Source organism: Staurois parvus, unplaced genomic scaffold (genome assembly GCF_062004578.1).
Source record: "Staurois parvus isolate SC_StPar_1 unplaced genomic scaffold, SC_StPar_1.0 ptg001133l, whole genome shotgun sequence".
In the NCBI taxonomy this organism is placed as follows: Eukaryota; Metazoa; Chordata; class Amphibia; order Anura; family Ranidae; genus Staurois; species Staurois parvus.
Window position 1 is genome coordinate 3,610,617 of NW_028318929.1, and position 15,096 is coordinate 3,625,712.

The 15,096-nt window shown below is 44.1% G+C and overlaps 1 protein-coding gene across 2 annotated transcripts in view; it reads left to right on the forward strand.

The window, feature by feature from the left end:
* PRRC2A (proline rich coiled-coil 2A) overlaps positions 1–15,096 on the forward strand; it is an 89,942-nt gene that overhangs the window by 42,358 nt on the left and 32,488 nt on the right. For both annotated transcript variants that reach the window (XM_089659132.1, XM_089659133.1), the window contains exons 8-13: positions 4,234–4,313; positions 8,541–8,680; positions 8,758–8,842; positions 9,582–9,807; positions 11,563–11,845; positions 13,328–13,551. In XM_089659132.1, coding sequence (XP_089515258.1) covers positions 4,234–4,313; positions 8,541–8,680; positions 8,758–8,842; positions 9,582–9,807; positions 11,563–11,845; positions 13,328–13,551 — 1,038 coding nt within the window. The remainder of the gene's footprint in view (positions 1–4,233; positions 4,314–8,540; positions 8,681–8,757; positions 8,843–9,581; positions 9,808–11,562; positions 11,846–13,327; positions 13,552–15,096) is intronic.

Here is a 15,096-nt window from a genome sequence, read left to right on the forward strand (position 1 = left end):
ATGGAGCGCTACATACCATTTCCGGTTGTGCCAAGTGATATTAAAGCTTCATTAAAAAATGAATAACACGTTCTGTTATGCTTGCCTGCTCTATGCAGTGGTTTTGCACAGAGCAGTCTCGATCCTCCACTTCTCGGGTCCCCTGCCGACACTCCTGGCTCCTCCTCCTTGACATGTGCCCCCGATAGCAAGATGCTTGCACTGGTGCATGCTCGCTCCGAGCCCTGTTCAGGCTTAGGAGAGTAGTGAGGGGGCCGAGGCTGTCGGGCGAGCAGCACGTAGGTTTCTTACCTTCATGCATAATAAAATGTATGAAGTTAAAAACCTTCAGCCTTTACAACCACTTTAAGCACAGTAGGCTTGTGCCTGTAGATGGCCAAGGCAAAGAGGCAGGATTTTCCTTTTTGGGTCTCATTCACACAGATTCTTTGCTTGGAGTACATCACAGGACACAGGTCCCTCCCCTCTTCATTCACTCATTCACACTTGCTTGCTGACAAAACTAAAGCAATGTGAGGAAGTAGGTGCGGCTATGCAGGGCTGAGCAAAGCTTTATTTGCCTTTGTCCAATTACCTGGAGGTGCGGCATAACCTTTATGATCGAAGAATGTATTCTTCTGCTTCCTGAGATGTACTTCAAGAAAGGGATTTTACAGGTAGGCCAAAATCCAGTTTTTCTTTGAAATTCTATTCTTCGCTCTATATTAGGAATCTGCATGGTACACGGAGTCCAAACACTAGAGATAACTCCAAAACACAGGCTGAATTGCATAGGATAGGGGTAGGCAACCTGCGGCTCTCCAGCTGTTGCAGGACTACAAGTTCCATCATGCCTCTGCAAGTCATAGCTGTAACTGTCAGTTTTGTAATGTTGCAATGCCTCATGGGAAATGTAGTTCCACAACAGCTAGAGGGCCGCAGGTTGCCTACCCCTGAGATTCTAATTATAACCTTTGCCAGACTTGATGTTTTATCTGTTTAGAGAAATGCTGCGCGAGTTCTCTTTCTGGGAACAGATTGCTTTCCATCTTATCATTATTTTTTCAAACCATTCCCCCTAATAAATTGTATATCCTGCAGGTGGCACCACAAAGTGTTACTAAACCCATGACCTTGAGTTCACTATATCCGGTCTTCCACAGTACACGGAGCATGGAAGTGCAATTGTTTTAGTAAATATAAACTGCTAAATACCTTTTCTCATCAGCAGTATATAGCAGTCTTGTGACTTCTGTCAGTTTCTGGCTGAGCACTGCTTAATTTTGTAGGAGGAGGTGTCATTGTCCTCTGACTGTCTTATGAGGCTGCAAACACAAATGCTCCTGCGCTGGGGGATGGACTCGATGCAGGCTACAACCACATTAAGAATGTCCTGGAACATGCACACCTTGCTGCCCTCAAATAGACCGGGGGAATCCAAATATACTGAATGAGGAAAGAACAAACAGAGGATGCACAGGCCTAGTGCATTACCATAAAAAATGTTTATTAAGAAATAAAGTAGGTGTTGTACTCACAAACGACAATAAAGTCAAGGCACGTCATAAAAGGACAGCTGGGTCAACACCGCACTGAGTAATAGTCCGCAATAGGGAGTGTAGACATCCAATAACTGATGCGTTTCGAGGACTTGCCTCTTCCTCAGAGCCACTTGTCTTATGAGGCTGCATGACCCCTGACCCTCTGTCTGGATAGTGCTGATTGGCCCTGGGCTGATCACATGCACCCAAAAAAAAAAAACACTCTAGCAATACACACCAAACTGAGCATGTGCAGAGTGTCTCTTACTGCTCTGTACTATCAGAAGATTGATTGGGGACTGTGGAAGAAGGGATGGATCAGAGAAGACAGGATCAAACAACCATTTTACATAATGCAGAGAATTAACTGATTTTTACTGTTGGTTTAGTAATACTTTAAGCAGTATAAAGACAGCAGCTGTCACTAGCAGCTAATTACAAGGGGGTACATAGGTTAGGTTCATATTTTTATAGGTTGCTTTAAAGCATCTGTAAAGTCTTGGCATGTAACCCACCTACAATAATACTGCTCCATTCATTTGTAACTTATTTATTTGCAGTTATATGGAAGTTGGGTTACCTTCTCCACCAGCAGCTCTAGGGATGGAGACAGCGTGTGTCGCTGTGCTGAATGCTGCTATGTTGACACCAATACTCTGTACAGGAAGCACTGTCAATCTACAGCTAGGGGAGGGCCTGCAAGCTTGGCTGCCTTTGGTAATTGCAGGCTACTTACAATCGTGTACAACATCCTGTACACTGATGCAGAGAACCTGCTGGGGGGTGCAACATTGCAACCTGTTTTGTTATGACCATCTAGGAAGCTTCAGCTACTGCCAGTATCACCAGGTATTTGAGATTTACAGAGAAAGAATAAAGCGCATTATGTGTAACAAAAGTAGTTATGTTTGACTATTGCTTTGAGATTTATGGAAAAAAAAAAGTGGTTGTAAAGACAGAAGGTTGTTTACCTTAATGCATTATCTGCATTAAAGTAATACTAAAGGCTTGTGTTTTTTTATTTTTTACTTACCTGCTCTATGCACAGAGCAGCCCCGATTCTCCTCTCAGGTCCCCCGCTGCCGCTCCTGGCTCCTCCCACCTGCCGAGTGCCCCTTATAGTAATCCTCTTGCTATGGGGGCACTCGAGCAGGCTCTTGTGAGTGGACATTGGCCCCACCCCTGCTATCTCTCCTCGCTGGCTCACTGTCTGTGGTTGACAGCAGCGGGAGCCAGTGGCTCCCACTGCTGTATGTGCCAATGACGAGACAGAGACCCGGAGGAGCAGCTGCTCTTGTACATATCGCTGGCTTGAGATGGGGCTCAGATAGGTATAAGGAGGGCTGGGGGGGGGGGGGGGGGAGATGCACTCAGAAGGCTTTTTTTTTTTATTCCGTAAAAGTTTATGGAGAAGTGACAACATGTTACAGAAAACTCAGAAGGCTTTTTACTTTAAAGCATAGACTGCATTAAGGTAAAAAAAACCTTTTTGCTTTTAGAACAACTTTAGGAAAAAAACCTTTTGTGATCAGCTCCCCAGGCCCCCTAAATACTTACCTGAGCTAGATCTCGGTCCAGCGGTTAAGCAGCAGAGGAAGCCATTGCCTTCTTCTGCTGTCAATCATATCGTGTGATGAGGGGGCAGGACCGAGCCGCACTTTTTGTGTCAATACATGTGCACATTTTGGATCCGGATTGAGCCCACACAGGTGTACCCATCGCAAGCAGTTTGCTGTAGGGGCACTCAGATGGGAAGAGGAGCCAGGAGCAGCGGTGGATGACCTCAGAAGAGGAGCTTTGGGGCTGCTCTGTGCAAAACTATTGCACAGAGCAGGTAAATGTGACATGTTTATTATTATTTTTTTAATTTTGTACCTTATAGGCCCTTTTTTACACGAGCAGTCCAATCAGGTCCACCGTTACAGTTGGGTCTGATTGGACCTTTTCTGTCTATGGAGCGGTGGACCCGCCTACCTCCAGTCTGATCTGGCAAAAAAACAGGAAGGGGATCTTTTTTCTTCCATTTGGCCAGCTTAGATCGGAGAGCAGTGAACATAGACCTGTCATCTGGCCACTCTGCTCAGCTTGGCAGGGGATCAGCAGATGGATCCCCTGCTGAGAAAAAGGAATCCATGTGAAAGGGGCTTTACAATCACTTTAATTCTTGAGCTTTGATTTACTAATGTGTTGCACCATCTGTTCTTGTTCCAGTGACATCTATTTGATGTTCAACTAAAACTGTGCAGTGCTGTTTTAAAGGCAGTACTTTGTTGAAGTTTGGTTATTTTTCCTTATGGCACACATTTTCTTTCTTCTTGTCTCAGTATCTGAGATGCCCCCCCCCCCTTCCCTTCCAGTGAACCCTCTTCACCTCTTCCTACACAGCAACGAGCACTAAAATATCTGATGTCTGAGCCTAGAGGGAACGGTAATGCCTCCCACGTTGTGTCAATGCATTTGGCTGCAAGGCCTGAGCTCCGTCACATAGGTCACATGCTAACCCCCCCACCCCCACCAGGTATTTTATGATGATTAAGTTAGAGGAAGGAGCTGCGCTGGAGAGGTATCAATGGAGTAGGGTTTCCTGAATGCGAAAAGTATCAGTGTCTTTTTATTGCCCAGCTCATATCATGATAGGAATCTGAAATTATCAGCCGCTAGTCGTTCCAAAAAATGTTTGTAGTCTTACATTTATTACTTTTTTTTTCCCTAGATGTATCCCCCATATTTGCCGTTCCCTCCTCCGTATGGGCCACAAGGAGCCTTTCGCTTTCATGGTCCAGATGCACCAAGGTACTACAGAACTTTTACACACACTGTGTTGACATTGAGGGGATGATTTGTTATGAGGAAATGTTGCTCCATATTTAGCTGATCAGAGTGCATTTGTAAAGAAAACATGATCTAATAATATAAAAGGTCTAATACAGTGGGTATAGAAGAGAATCTCCCCCCCCCCCCTTTAACCACTTGCCCTCCAGAAGATTTACCCCCCTTCCTGACCAAGCCACTTTTTGCATTCCAGTGCTGCATTATTTTAACAGACAACTGTGAGGTCATGCACCCAAATTAAATTTACGTCCTTTTTTTCCCCACGAATTGAGCTTTCTTTCAGTGGTATTTGATCGCCTGTGCGTTTTTTTTTTTTATTTTTTGCACTATAAAAAAAAAAAGACTGACAATTTTGAGCAAAAAACAATATTTTTGACTTTTTGCTATTAAACATGTCCAGTAAAAAAATTTTTAAATCTAATTTCGTCATAAATGTAGCCCAAAATGTATTCTGCTACATGTCTTTGCCAAAAAAAAAAAATCCCAATACTTGTAAATTAATTGGTTTCCGTGAAAGTTATAGCGTTTACAAATGGCGGTATATATACTGGGGTTTTTTAATTTTATTTTTAAATTTTACTAGGAATATCAGCGACTTCTAGCGGGACTGCGGCGGGCATTCTGACACTGGGGGGAACTGACTTGGTGTCACAGTGACACCAAGTCCCCAGTGACATCAATACAGTGATCAGTGCTAATAAACAGCACTGACACTGTACTAATGACACTGGACAGGAAGGGGTTAACATCTGGGGAGATCAAAGGGTTAACTTCGTGCTGTTTCACTAGGGGCTGTGTGTTTGTGCTTCGCTTTGTTTACAAACAGTTCCCCCCCCCCCTCCCCCCCATTGGAGATGCTCGGCAAGCATTGGGTGCCAGCGAGTAATCACCAGCCGGGACCCGATGATTGATGACCGCGAATGGCTGTGCGTGTGTGCCCCCTACCCAGAAATGCAAAATCACGTGTATATATACATGATTTTGTGCACCCGTGACGCCCTGTAGCAGTACATCTGCTATAGGGCGGACAGGAAGCCGTTAAAATAACCACATTTTGTTGCTTTTGCAGCCTGAAATGAAGACAAACACAGTTTTTGTTTTATCTAGCTGTATTTACTCAGTGCCGCTTATACCATCCAAGTGAAAGATATAACACTGACATGTCAGAAAATATTTTTACAAATTCAAAAACAATCCCTGAGTTGGAAAAAGAACCCCCTCCTAAATATAACCTGTAAACACAATCAGGTGTAGTTAATCACCTTCTCAATTGCACACAAAGCCATTTGACTTTCAGCTGTGCCAGCTGTGGTCAATTTGATTAGCTCAGCATGAAAAGAGCTTTCCTGGAGCATTTAAGTCCCTGGGTAGTGCAACTTAAACAATCAATCAACTATGGGTGGCAAGGCACTGTCATAAGATCTCTGGGATAAAGTTGTGGACAGGCACAAGCCAGGAGATGGATACAAAAAATGTCAAAGGCTTTATCAATGCCTAGAAGCACAGTGAAGTCTATTATTAAGAAGTGGAAGGTATTTGGTACAACACAGACCCTCCTTGGATCAGGTTGTCGCTCCGAACTGGATGAAAGAGCCAGAAGGAAACTGGTCATAGAGGCCACCAAGAGGCCTACAGCAACTCTGAAGCAGATGCAGGAATTTATGACAAAGAATGGTCATTGTGTGCATGTGACACCAATATCACAAATTCTCTACAAATGTGCTTGTATTGGAGGGTGGCAAGAAATAAGCCGCTCATCAAAAAAAGGCCACATGCAGTCACAGCTGAGCTTTATCAAAACGCACCTTGTAGATTCTGAGGCCGCATGGAAAAAGGTGTTCTGGTCAGATGAGACTAAAATTTAATGATTTGGCCTCAACACTAAATGATGAGAAATCCAATCCAGCTCAACATCCAGATAACACCATTGCTGAAGTAAAGCATGGAGGTGTGAATATCCTGTTATGGGGAGTTTCCCTGCAGCAGGGACTGGAGCACTTGTCACGATAGATCGAAAAATGGACGGGGCAAAATACCGTCAAATTCGTGAAGAAAATCTGTTGCCCTCTACCAGAAAGTTGTCAATGGGAAGATGATTTACCTTCCAACATGACAATGACCCAAAGCACACAGCAACAATTACCATACAGTGGTTGGAGGTGAAACGGGAATGTCCTTGCATGGCCTAGCCAGAGCCCAGACTTGAACCCCATTGAACAATCTGTGGGATGACTTGATGGTCACCTTCAAATTTAGCTGAACTTGAGCAGTTCTGCAAAGAAGAGCGGGCAAATAGTCAAAGTTAGTAGAGACACATTCCAACAGATTAAAGGCTGGAATTTAAAGCAAAAGGTGGTTCAACAAAATACTGACACAAAGGGGGTGATCCTGTTCCCAACTCGGTGATTTTGTTTTTACATTTTTTTCTGACATGTTGGTGTTCTATCTTACATTTGGATAGTATAAGTTGCACTGAGTAAATACAGCTAGATAAAACAAAGACTGTCTTCATATCAGGCTGCAAAGCAACAAAATGTGATTATTTTAAAAGGGGTGATTCTCTTCTATACCCACTGTACTTTTATGTGCAATAGTGTTGATGAGTCAGTGGGGACACAAAATGCACCAAAATACTTTTCTTGATCAAACCATACAGAACATAGGCACCGTCTTAGAAAACTTTGTTACTTGATGCTATTTTCAAGTGACTGGACACTGACAAACAGAACTGTTAGGACTCCCATACAATTATTCCCACCTAAAGGTTTTCCAGTGTCCTTAGGTGATGGTCTTTTTTTTTATTTTTATTTTTTTTAATCTCCTGATGGAGTATCTGATTCAGCACAATTTGTAGATCTGTGGGTCTGGCCTGTAAAATCGCTTTGGGAATTGGACCCTGCATTAGACGCTGCTCTTCAGTTCACTCTGCAAAGTTGGCAGCAGTGGCAGTCCTGCACAAGTGTGCAGCACAGTGGATAAATGGTTAGCACTTCCGCCTGGCAGTATTAGGGTCGATGGTTCGAATCCCAACCACAACACCACCTGCCTGGCGTTTGCTTGTTTTCCCTCTGCCTGTGTGGGTTTCCTCCGGGTACTCTGGTTTCCTCCCACACTCCAAAGACATGTTGGTAGGTTAATTGGATCCTGTCTAAATTGACCCTAGTATGTATAAATGTAAGTTAGGGACCTTAGATTGTACGCCCCTTGAGGGTTAGGGACTAATGTGAATGTACAATATATATATGTGATGTGCTGCATAAATTGACGGCGCTATATAAGTACCTGAAATAAATAAGTGTGACCCAGTCCCTGAAGACCCCAGGGATATGCTATTCCAAAGTGAGTGATGCAGGGCTGCCGTGTTCACCCTTAAATATAACGACTGTTCTAATTACTGAAGGTTGTTAAATAAGTGCCTGGCCCTTTAATTATGCAGAGGAAATTCTGCTAGGGGTGTTTGGAAACTTTTGTCTATCCCATTCAGCCCCCCCCCGGCAACCATTTTTAAATATTGTGGACTTTGTCCTTCTTCCCAAAACTATCCTTTCTACATGAGGGAGCTGGGCTGGAGTGTGTTGCGTTTTTCTGTGTGCGCACAGCAGTTAAGCTGGGTGTACACCAGTAGATTTTCGAACAAAAGTAATAAGAATATTCGTACTAAAATTTGAAGTTTTGTTTTCTTGTAACGTTTGATTTTGGAATCAATGTAATTTCCCGAAGAAAAATCACATACACTGAAAAAAATTTGTTAGAGAAATTTTCCATTCTGCTTTTTTGGGTTTTCTTGTCATTATGGTTTCAAATGACTGTGGATTTCACCCCACTGACTGTTAGAAATCAAATGAACATTCTTTTGCTTTGACTTTAACACACATTAAAGCACCTAACCGCTTCAATGTGCTTTTTTGATGTGTTTTTGATACTTCTGTGACGTGTTTTTGATTTTTAATTAAGCTTGGCAAATGCCCTGTGTGTTGATTTTATATTTGTTAAGGAGCCCAATAGAACCCTGCATCAGTAGTACCCCTACTCAGCAGATTCCCAGCTCATTACTCAGCTCCCCTGCTCAGTAGTAACCTCCAGCTCTGCTGATCCTCTGGTTTTCTGATCTGTATGTAAATCATTTATTTGAAGGCCAGTTCACTTTTATAAATGGTTAAGATATTTAGTCTTTGGCTTCCTGTGCAGATTTCCACGGCTGGCTCCTCCACGTGCTCCTCAAACTGCACCCAGGTTGTCTGAAACTGTGAACCGCCCATCTATCTTGAAGCAAGACGACCTGAAAGAATTTGATGAGCTGGATCAAGAGACAGACGACGGATGGGCAGGTGATTAACTGGTCATTGGTCACAATTAATCTCTTTTTCACATTGGAGTGACTCATTGATTCTTTTCAATCTTCCAGGGGCTCATGAAGAGGTAGACTATACAGAAAAGCTGAAATTCAGCGATGATGAGGATGGGAAGGATACAGACACAGAAGAAAAGAGGTGCTTTTGGTTTTCCAAGTTGCATGTTTTTATAAAGAAGAAAAACCTTGGAGAATTTACTAATACTGGAGCAGACAGAATCTGGAGCAGCTGTGTAGGGCAATCAACTGGCTTCTATCTTCAGCTTATTCACTTAGTTTAAGTTCACATTTACAGAAAATCTGTAAGGTGATCTTACACTGGTCCCCCTCTCCACCCCCAACCCCCCAGTCCCGCTGTTCCTCCACCCCCAAGTCCCACAATCCTGCGTTGGAAGTGTTGGCATGCCGCTTCACTGGTCTGGTATTTTGAAATCCCAGTGGCTTTCTTTCCTCTCCTCGCAGTTCTGACAAATTCTAATTGGTCAGCACCGCCTATGTGACTGTGCTGACCAAATAGAATGCCTCTGGTCCATACTGGCAAAGCAGTACAGAGAGGAGATTAAGCCACGGGGATTTCAAATCCCTGGACCGGTGAAACAACATGCCAGTGTCCAACAGTGGAGACTCACAGGACTCCAATACAGAGCAACCAGGGGGATGGGGAGGAGGTCCAGTGTAAGGTCACCTTACAGATTTTCTGTAAAGGTGAACTTACACTTTACGTTTTGAAAATGAAAGGTAGAAGCTGATTGGTTGCCATACACAGCTGCTTCTTATTCTGGCTATTCCAGTCTTAGTAAATTCCCCTCCTTGTTTGTTTTAGGTATTATGTCCCGTCCTCTGATCTTCATGCTATGATTCTTCAATTGTATCCACAGAGAGACTCCGGTCCCTACTGAAAAGTCACCTGTTCCCCCTCCTCAGAAAATTGTGGAAACCTCTGATACAAGGAAAGCCTCACCCACAGAGGAGAAGCCTCCACTAGTTAAAGCTGCATGGACAGAGGTGTCTCGAGCTCCGGAGCCCTTGCCGGCACCTGCTGCCATTGTTCCTCCTCCTCAGAGGGGACAATCTGCACATCGAGGGCCACCACCAGAGCACAAGGTTAGTCTTTTTGTATATAGGAAAGGTCTAAGGTCCCACTCCAAGAATCATTTTTTAACCAGACTCTATATTGTTATCTGAAAACATATCAACCCCTAATCTATAAAAAGGAAACTTTTTTTTAGTTAGCACATAGCTTGACTTAACATTGATGTGTTTTTTTGTTTTGTTTGTTTTTTTTAACTTGCTGCTATAAACTGCCTATGAACTGGAGTACCTAACAGAAATTCATGTCTGTGGTCAGGAATATATCCTCTGCACAGAATACTTTGCTGAGTGTTTGCAGTTGATTAAAGTAGAACTAAAGTCTGCTGCCTGTGGTCAAGAATATTGCCATATTGTACAAGTAAGCACAGCATATTTAAACATTATGGCAGACTTACATGCCAAAGGTAGCCCTACAACAATTGTGATGTCCCTAATCAATCTGTTATTGCTGCTTCTTACACCACCTTGCACCAGATAATTCAAGATGGCTTAACATTCTTACACTTGGCAGATTTTTTTTTTTACTTTTTTGTTATAAATTTCACCGGAGTCCTGCTTTAAAATGGAACTAAACTTTTAGTGAAAAAAAATTGCAAACAGGTAGCTTTTTATTGCAGAAGAGACATGCTGCCTCCTCTGCAATAAAACTTACCTGCCTGTTCACCTTTTGAGCGTTCAAGAGCTGCGCTTGTGCAGCTCACTAGAACGAAAGGTCAAAGCACATGAGCTCAGTGGTGAGGATCACATTTCAGAGCTGCTGATGTAACACGAATGAAAGTATGGTGTATAAGCCCAAAAGAACAGCGCTGTGAAGTCCGTGATTAAAATCAATGTTTACCTCCCATGGAGGTGTACCTTTATTGATCCAATAATAAAACCGTTGTGAAATTCAACATGCAATACAGTCTATCCCAGGACCGTGCAGTGTAACGTCTGCTCACCTGCGTCCCCAGACCAGGAAGGGATGCTGTTCCTTGGTGTGTGCCAGAGGCAGCCGGACATCACAGTGCTCTGGAAGTGACGTCACTGCGACCGGGCTAGGCAATGATGGAAAGGGAAGGGATGGTGCCATAAAGGGGGAATGTCCGTTCCTGCTCTTCCTCCCTCCCCTTTCCATCATTGCGCGGCCCTTTTGTTCACTTAATTCATAACCGCATATTCTTCATACTTGAAAAAGTGCATGTGCGCGAATCACGTCACGGTTACCTTCCTAGCTTGCGTCTCATGCCCAGGACTCCACTTCCGCCTCCGCCCCGGTCGCAGTGACGTCACTTCCAGAGCGCCGCAATCCCCGACCGCCTCTGGCACACACTGAGGAACAGCATCCCTTCCCGGTCCGGGGACGCAGGTGAGCGGACGTTCCACCACACAGTCCTGGGATAGACTGTATTGCATGTTGATTGATTTTAATCACGGACTTCACAGCGCTGTTCTTTTGGGTATGTGCAGCTCAGCATACATTCTCTGCACAGTGCCAATGTGCAGGGATAAATGACTCCCATGCAGATGAACAGGAGTCATGTCATTCCTGCTGACCAATCAGGAGGCAAGAAACCCTGGGAAAAGATATTAGCGGCCAGCAAAAGATCCAGTGGTCGCATCGTTGGGGCAGATGTGAGTATTTGCTTTAAAGATGGTCATAATTTACTTTTTAAAACTCTAAGAATTCAATTTTTCTACCACTGAATGAAATAAGAGCAGTGTCTGCCTCCATACCTCTCTTAGTAGCTTCACTTCAATTCTTTCATGTTTTATCCCCATTTTAAGGAAAAGCCGTTGGCTCCCTCAGCAGGGACACCTGTAGAAGATGAGGACGAAGCTTGGCGTCAGCGCAGAAAGCAGTCCTCCTCTGAGATCTCCCAGGCAGTGGAGCGTGCTCGAAGGAGGAGAGAAGAGGAGGAGCGCAGGATGGAGGAAGAGAGAAGAGCCGCCTGCGCTGAGAAACTCAAGCGTCTAGACATGAAACGCCGAACTGCACCAGAAGAGGCAGAGTTGGCAGGAAGAAGCGGGGCCGGTGATGTTCCGGAGCCTCCAGCCCAGAATTCCCCTGGTATGATATCATGTTATACAAGCCACGTGTGTACAGATTTGGTGTTGGAAGAAAAAGTATGCATAAAGAGCAATTAGCAAATACTGAAATTTTGGCCATTTGGAACTGTCTTGCACTTACCTGCAAATATTGTAATAGTGCCCTAGGAACCCCAAAGCTGGACGTCTATTAGCTATGTCAGGAGTAAGCAAGTTTTCTTCTTCATCTCCCTGTTGGCCTGTTGCTGTAATGGACTGCCTCACTGGCCAATTAAATGTGGCAGGGCCGGAGTAATGACTCCATTCTCACAAATGTAACCACCCCACCTACAGCCTTACCTTCAGTCTTGTATATCTGTACAGATGCTTCTCCTTTTTACAGAAATTGCTTACTTTAACCACTTCCAGTCCGGACACTTTCCCCCCTTTTTGTCCAGGCCAATTTTCAGCTTTCAGTGCTATCACACTTTGAATGACAATTGCGTGGTCATGCAACACTGTACCCATATGAATTTAGTGTTTTTCTTATACAGAATTTTGCAAATAAATAGTATTTCATCATACATCTTGGACAAAATTTATTCCGTTATATTTTTAGTAAAAAAAAAATAACCCAAATTAGTTTATAACCAAAATTATCATTTTTAAACATATATATATATATATATATAAAATCATTTTATTTATTTATTTTTTTTTTTAAACATACTGTCACCCTAGCAGTACAGTGTCACCATGTTGACACTGTACTACTTGTGGGGGGTGATGAAGATTTTTTTTTTTCCTGGAGGACTCAGCAGGCACCGGATCGCGGTGCAGCGCGCACAAGCAGGGTGCGGGGAGGCCGTTTATATACAACGGCCAGACGGGAGGTGGTTAAAGTCACCGCACACGATGAGCTTTACAGTTTGCTTTAGAAGCTGCAGCATTCCTGTTAAAACCTGCCTCATTTCTTGGCTAGAGGATGTCCAGCATCATTTAGCGCTTTTCTCCCCTGCCTTACTGCCTCTGGAAAACTTCTTTCAATTTAGTAGTCTTATTAGTCTGCTTGTAAATGTAGCTTTCCTTGGATTGCTCACAGGTCCAAACTGACCCATCTACCCATCAAGAAATGTTATTTGCATAAATCTTCCCAAGCGGAGTGCATCAGGGCAGAGGGTTCTGGAAGGAAGTACTCAGGCAGATTATTGTGGTGGTGTCTGGTAGCTATGTATAGCACATTGCTGGCTTCTTCCACCAGCCATGATCTGTCTCCATTACATGGAAAAGCACAGGGACTCAGTGATGATGTCACTGGATCTAAAATAAGATATGCAATTATAACAAAACGTATTACTAGTTGATGAGGGGAAGGTTTATGTTGCATGTAAATATAAAATTAAATATCGTATAGTCACACTAGCCAAATGAGCAAATTCTTTCACCTGTTTCAAACTTAGTAGTGTGTTTTTTTTGTTTTGTTTTTTTCAGTATTTGCCTAAAATCACTTCTAATTTCCTTGTAGTGGTGGAACCAGTGGCAGCTCCTGAGCCTCCTCCGCAGCCCACAGTAGCGCAACCACAGGCTGAAGTTCCCCAGGTGAAAGGTGAACCAAGCCCACCTCCACGACCAGAGCCTAAACAAGAGCCGATACCAACTGTGAGCCGCCCGCCAGTTACAGGACCTTCCCAGGGAGGATACAACAAGTTTCAGAAGAGTTTGCCACCTCGCTTCCAGCGTCAGCAGCAGGTAGTAGGAGAGGAAGTTTCACTTTCAAAGTGTCAGTTAAAAAATCCCTTTTTTCTCTCCCCCTGCTGCACATCGTTGTGCCTCTTTGTCAGAGGAGTTCCCTATGAAGTAAGCAGAGAGGGTTTGTCCAGCTCAGATTGGAGACATCCTAAGACAGACCTAAGCAAATAGCGGCCCCAGGGTAACATCTGACCTTTCTGCTGTCCCTCTCCAGCCCTTAAGGCCTCCACTGTCCGCATGCCTCTCTCTGAACCTACAGGCTTCCTCAGAGCAAACTGGCTCAGAGGGGTACGCTGATAGATGTCTATGTGGAGAGCTGCAAGAACTGGCAGGAGAAAGCATGAGGAGCTGATCCGTGCAGCAGGAAGGTTCAGTTCTGCTGGGAGAATGTTGCCTAAGAGATGTCCTGACGCTCTTCCGCCACCCTGCTACGCGGCTAAGTTCTTCTTATGTTTGCGCCTGCACTCTGCAAGCCCAAGGAGCCATACACCTGTTCTTCACTCCAGGTCAGGATCTGCGGAAATCCCTGTGATACTGATCTCAGGCTCTCTCCTTCCAGTCACACTGCTTTTCAGAGGGCATTTGGTGCCTCCTCGTATCTGATTTAACCTTACAATGCTGTACTACTGCGCTGCAATCATGTGCATTGTACACGTTTGCAGCTCGGCCCTGTTGTTAAAAATGAAATTAACTCTGCAGCCGTGGCATGTGAAAAGCCTTTGTCTGGCTGGTATTTTACAGTTTGAGTGGGCAGCCGGGATGGTAGAAACATATCTCAGGCGCCAATTTTTACCACTCCCTGATCTGAGAGAGACCTGTTTCGTGAGCAGTCATACCTATTATTTCTAGCGCCAGGTGTTTGTTTTCTATATATTTATGTACTCACAGACCTTCCCAGGTCCTGAATTATGTTGAGCAGAATTATGTTCGGCCCTCCACAAAAGTCCCAGTTTCTCATGTGGCCCCTTGGGAAAATGAATTGCCCACCCCTGCCTTAAGTGTTTGCATTTGTTCCTCATAGGGCCATAGTATCTCATAGCAAGAAACAATAAGCACTTTTACATACAAGTTGTATTATTATAGAAACTTTTTTAGGCGTAAAATAAGGAATAGGTGTCTGCATATAGCGTCATTGGCCTCCCAAACCTTCTGGTCATGGCTGATCTGTGCAGATACTTGCCTGCCCTTTCCTACCTCCTGCATGTTAGTTGTTTACTAGCCAGTTGGGCTGCCCTTAATAGTGATAGGCAGGTAGGATTGTGAGTGGGATGAGGGGGCTTTTCTTCAAGCTACAACACTATCTGAGTTGGTTTGAGATTTGCCTGTCAGCAAAAAGTGGTTTAGGAGATTGCTGCAGCTGTGTTCTACTTCTAGGTACCCGTACTTCATCCTTCCCTGTAGAAGGGATGCAGTGGTGTCCTTACTCCAGACCCTGACTAAACAGTGAAAGAACAGCAGAACACTGATAAGATCATCTGTCTGCTCACTATTAGCACGGCTCTTGTCAGTACACATTTGCTCGAACTATCGGTACTACAGTACAGG